A 4,948-nucleotide genomic window follows, 5' to 3' on the forward strand; every position below is an offset into this window, starting at 1 on the left:
CAGTCCCGTCCATATTGCAGCAAAAGTTGAGAAATCGTTCTTTTTGATAGCTGAGTAATATTCCATTGTATCTATGGACCACATCCTCTTAATCCAGTCATCTGTTGAAGGGCATCTTGGCTCCTTCCATGATTTAGCTATTGTGGACAATGCTGCTATGAACATTGGGGTGCATATGGCCCTTCTCCGCACTACGTCTGTATCTTTGGGGTAAATACCCAGTAGTACAATGTAAATTTCAGCATAATTTTTAAACATAAACATTTCCCTTAGCATATCTATGCCTGTTGATTGGCATGACAAGGCATGTAGGAGGGATCTGAGCTATCCCCCAATCATAGCACGTTTAGTCTCACTTCAAGTCTCCCCCCTCCCCTGCCATTGTCTCCTGGTGCTGTGTTTCAGTACAAATTCTTATGCTTAGTGATTTGCGGTACACTCTGCTAATCTCCAAAGAAGTCAGCTGGTGTAGTGGGAATAGTGCACTGGGCTAGGAGTCTGGAGTAACAACTTGTAGCTCTATGTTGACATAAATTTATCAAATCTGAGCTCTGTTTGTGGTGATTGCTAGATATACTTTTTTAAAGGTTTTATTTATTTATTTGTGAGAGAGAGTGCTCACGAGCGGGGCTGGTGTGAGGTTGGGGTGTGGGGGGCTGGGTTGTTAGGTTGGAGGGGTGGGGGGTAGGGACGGGCAGAGGGAGAGGGAGAAAAAGACTCCCCGTGGAGCAGGGAGCCTGACCAGACCTGAGGGGCTAGATCCCAGGACCTTGGGATCATGACCTCAGCCAAAGGCGGACGTTTAACCAACTGAGACACCCAGGCGCCCCATGCTAGATATGATTTTAAATTCAGGTATTGAAGTAGTGGTTCCTTAAGCCTGGAACGAACCCCTCCAGCACCTAAGTCACCTGTGCTTCTTCTGACATCTTGCGTTAATTCTACCAGAGTACTCCCTCCATTGTGTGGTCATTGCCAGTTTTGTCTCCCTCTTCACTAGACTGTGGGCTCCTTGAGAGAAGGGGTCATCTTCTTCACCACGATGTAACTCCTAGTGCCTGGCAGAGTGTCTGGCACAAGTGCACACTCAAATGTTTCCTGAATGAGTAATCTCTATTGTTTCTACTCGAATTGAGTGAGGATATTTAGCCATAATTGAATGCCTGAGTACTCACTCTCCAAATCCCTTATGCTGGGCTATAACGTGGTATGAAATGCCTCACCATTTAAACCAGGAAAGTATTTTTTTTTTATTTTGCTATTGATAATCCAATTTCCTCAATCTGTAAAATGAAACTCTAAAGCCCCCTGTTAGTTTCAAATGTATTAATTGCCCACTCGCCGCCTCCCAACCCTGCCTCTGACCCACGCACCAATCCCACCATATATTCAAAGGAAAACCAGAACAGGGATGGCATTCCCAGTCGGAGCTTCTCTATCTGATGGGAAAGGGGCTGAGTTGGGCTGAAACTCACCCGTTCAGCCTTTCAGGAATCCTGCACAACCCCCCCTGGATGGACCCAATCGGGAAGCACAGATGGAAAATCTGGACTAGGTGTTTCTCTTCAGCTCCAGAGGTATGCACGACAAAAATTATGCCTGCTTCCATGCTCATTTTCTTTTTAAAATTTCTTCAGTTTTTTTTTTCTAGCTTTATTGAGATAGAGTTGACATATGATATTGTGTAAGTTTAAGATGTACCACGGGATAATGTGATACAGGCTTATGTCGTGAGATGTTTACCACAATAAGATTACTTAACACATCGTTCACTTCACATAATTATCCTTTTGTTATTGTCATGGTGGGAACATTAAAGCTCCACTCTCGTAGCAACTATCAGGTATACAACACAGTATGGTTAACTATAGTCATCATGTCGTACATTAGGCCCCCAGAACTTACTCATCTTGTAACCGGAAGATTTTACCCTTTGACCAACATCTTTCCATTTCTCCCACACCCCCCAGCCCCTCGTGCCCATTTTCTTTTAAATACTTAAATGGCATTCGATGAAATCCATTAAAAAATAAAGGCAAATTCTGCTTCCAGAGAGCCCCCCCCCCTTTTTTTACCCTGCCGTGGTGTTTTGCCCAGCTTTTTGAGTTTTGTCTCACAGAGTATCTAAGCAGTAAGTGTGGGTAGTTGGACCCACACTCTGGATTTATTGCTCAAATGGCAGGGGAAGAGGATGTGATGGGTGCACTTCTCCCCTCTCAGTGTACTCTAATCCTTTAGTACATCCTTGAGAAGTTCAACACCCCCCCCCCAAGTAAGTCCACAAATAGTCTTAAATTCATGACTTGTACACAGAGCAATAGGTATGATGTTTGCTAACACTGGTTCTGAAACAGGACTGAAAAGACTGCCTAATACAATTATGTGCTGACAAGACGTTTTAAAAAAATCAGGCAACAATAACAGATAAAAGTAACATGAAATGATTTATTGAGAAAATGACCACTCAGGTGAGTAGTATAACACAGCAATGCAAGGTAATCTTCAATATCAGATCATTGTTTTGTGTGTGTTAAAAATAAAAATAATTTTTATAAGTACTTCAACTAATTCCCCGGGTGACACAGAATAATAGCTGCGGTCCTGGTGATCTTTTAAAAGAATAGGTGTGTGCATGGGTGTGTGTGTGTGTGTGTGTGTGTGTACAGAATTTACCAACACAGATGGTAAGAGGGAATTTAGAAATGTTTAGATCTTGTAGTTTATCCTCAAACCTTGGGGAAGGGGCATGTTATTTTTTTCTCAGGGCACAAATTTAACAGTCAAGGTGGATGTTTGGACTGTATTGCATTAAAGGGCATCATCTCCTCAAGGGGACATTCCCTGCAGCCCAGGCCTGGGAGTCCCTGGGGAGGGAGCCAGGCTGTTGTTACTTGGCCTGGGTGGCAGAGGGGACATCCGCGACCAAGGCGTCCTCCTCCTCAGCGGCGCTGCTCTTCTTGGCCAAAGCAACCGAAGCGGGTGTTTCAGCAGGGCTCTTCCCGATCTTGCCTTCTCCTCCCACGATGTCCTGGCCCTGGGCACCAGGCGCCTGCTGTGGACGGCGGCGTGGGTTGTTGGGGCGGCGGGATCCATAGCGTGGCGGGGGCTTCTGCTGCGGACCGCTGGCGTCACGCCCGCTTTCCTTGTCTTCAGCTTCCAGCTTTTCAGGGATGCCCGCTGAGGGTCTTGGACCAGGGGCGGTGCCTCGGCCCCTAGGGCGACTCAGCAGGTAGCTGGGGCCTGGCCCTCGCCGCGGGGCGCCCTCGGGCCTTGAGGCTGGGGCGGACCCGGGCAGGTGGGCGGGCCGCGGGCCGCTGGTGGGAGCGAGGATCGAGGGGCGGCGGGACTCGGCAGAGGCCCTGCGGGAGGGCGGGAAGCGCCCCAGCCTTTGGTCTTGGGGGCCGCCGGGCAGGCGGCGCTTCTGGCCCTGGGCCTCGGTGAGGCCTTCGCCACTGGCTTCACCTTCGTCGACGTCCTCCTCAGCGCCCCTGGGACCTCGCGGGGGTGGTGTGCGGCGGCGGATATAGAAGCCCCTGCGGAAGCGGGGCCGGTCGGCAGCATAGCGGCTGCCCTGCACTGGGGCACCTGCTGGCCCGGTCACGTTAGCGGCCTCGGTGCCCCGCTCACCCTGCACCACGTCGAACTCGACTGTCTCGCCGTCGCCCACGCTGCGTTGGTATTTGTGAGGGTTGTTTCGGGTGATGGCCGTCTGGTGAACGAACACATCTTCCTGGGTATCATGTCTGCTGATGAAACCGTACCCATTCTTCACGTTAAACCACTTGACGGAACCTCGCACCCTCTTGGCGATGACCTTTTTGGGCACTTTTCCCTTGGCGCCTGCTGCCGCGGTGGTCTTGGGGGTCGCATCTCCGCTGAGGTTGCCTGCGACTGGGGCCCGGGGAGGATCTCCGCCACCCAAGGAAGCCAGGAGTTTCTGCGCGGCTTGAGGGGAGACTGAGGCGGTCACCTCCGTGACGGTGACCTCTCCCACCTCACTCATGAGGCTGTCCTTGCTCTCCTTTCACGGAGAACCTGAGGGGAATTTGGTCCTCGGTGATGGGGGGGAGGGGGGAGGGGCTCGGTCTGGAGGCAGGAGCCTCGCTCTGGAAGGAAGGGTCGTGGGTCAGGGCTAAGGACTCTCTGGCTTCCCTCTTGAGACTCCTGGAAAGGCCTGTGGCGTCTCCTGGGGCAACAGGACGCGGACCAAACAGTGGTTGCCGCGGTGACGTCTCAGTGGGGTCCTAGAGGCTGCTTGAGCTGGGGGGCGGGGCGGATGCGCTCTGCCTCCAGCTCCAGGCGCCACGTCACAGCATCTCTTGGTCGCTCATGGAGAGGGGGTGCATTTGAAGCTCTAGGAAGTGGTCTTCTTGAAGACTCTCTTGCTTGTTTGAGTGGGTGGGAAGAGAGAACCCACTTTCCATCTCTCTCTCTCTCTCTCTCTCTCTCTCTCTTTCTTCCTCTCTCTCTCTGTTGGAGATATCCCCAACCTTCTAAGGGCACTCTCTTAAATACTCTCACAAAACCCTGCTCTTCTTCCAACTGCTTGTGCGCTCTATACGTGGGTGAGGCATTTTGTGTAACTTGAGACAAAATGACAACCACATGAAATTAAGACCCAATCAAAGAAGCCCACTATGGGTTGTTTGTTTTATTTTGTTTTCCTGAGGAGGGACTGGGGAAGCCTGACAGGGCTAGAATGCTAGTACTGAGAGGACGCTAAACTAGTCCAGGTTTATCCAGGCTAGTGTTAGGGTTGTAGAGTAGTGAAGCTGAGTGGGAACACTTTTGTTAGCTGGGACATTCCGAAAACCTTGTTGAGCTCTGTGTTGTTGCCCACATAAAGCAAATGGTCAGGTGGAGTAAAATAGAACTGAGCGAATTTGCCTTGTATTTTAACTGCAGTTTCAGACTTCTCCCCCCCTCCCCCCCCCCCCGGAATGGTTTA

General features: G+C 50.7%; 1 protein-coding gene across 1 annotated transcript; it reads right to left on the bottom strand.

Moving 5' to 3' along the window:
* Positions 1–2,887: 2,887 nt before the first annotated feature.
* LOC125281839 (Y-box-binding protein 3-like) lies at positions 2,888–4,003 on the bottom strand. Its single transcript, XM_048215770.1, has one exon. The coding sequence runs from the start codon at positions 4,001–4,003 to the stop codon at positions 2,888–2,890; it is 1,116 nt and encodes a 371-aa protein (XP_048071727.1).
* Positions 4,004–4,948: the final 945 nt, after the last annotated feature.

This window comes from Ursus arctos, chromosome X (genome assembly GCF_023065955.2).
Source record: "Ursus arctos isolate Adak ecotype North America chromosome X, UrsArc2.0, whole genome shotgun sequence".
Classification (NCBI taxonomy): domain Eukaryota; kingdom Metazoa; phylum Chordata; class Mammalia; order Carnivora; family Ursidae; genus Ursus; species Ursus arctos.

Bases quoted from the DNA above. Each gene is read 5' to 3' on its own strand.
- LOC125281839 (XM_048215770.1), bottom strand. From the start codon at position 4,003: ATGAGTGAGGTGGGAGAGGTCACCGTCACGGAGGTGACCGCCTCAGTC.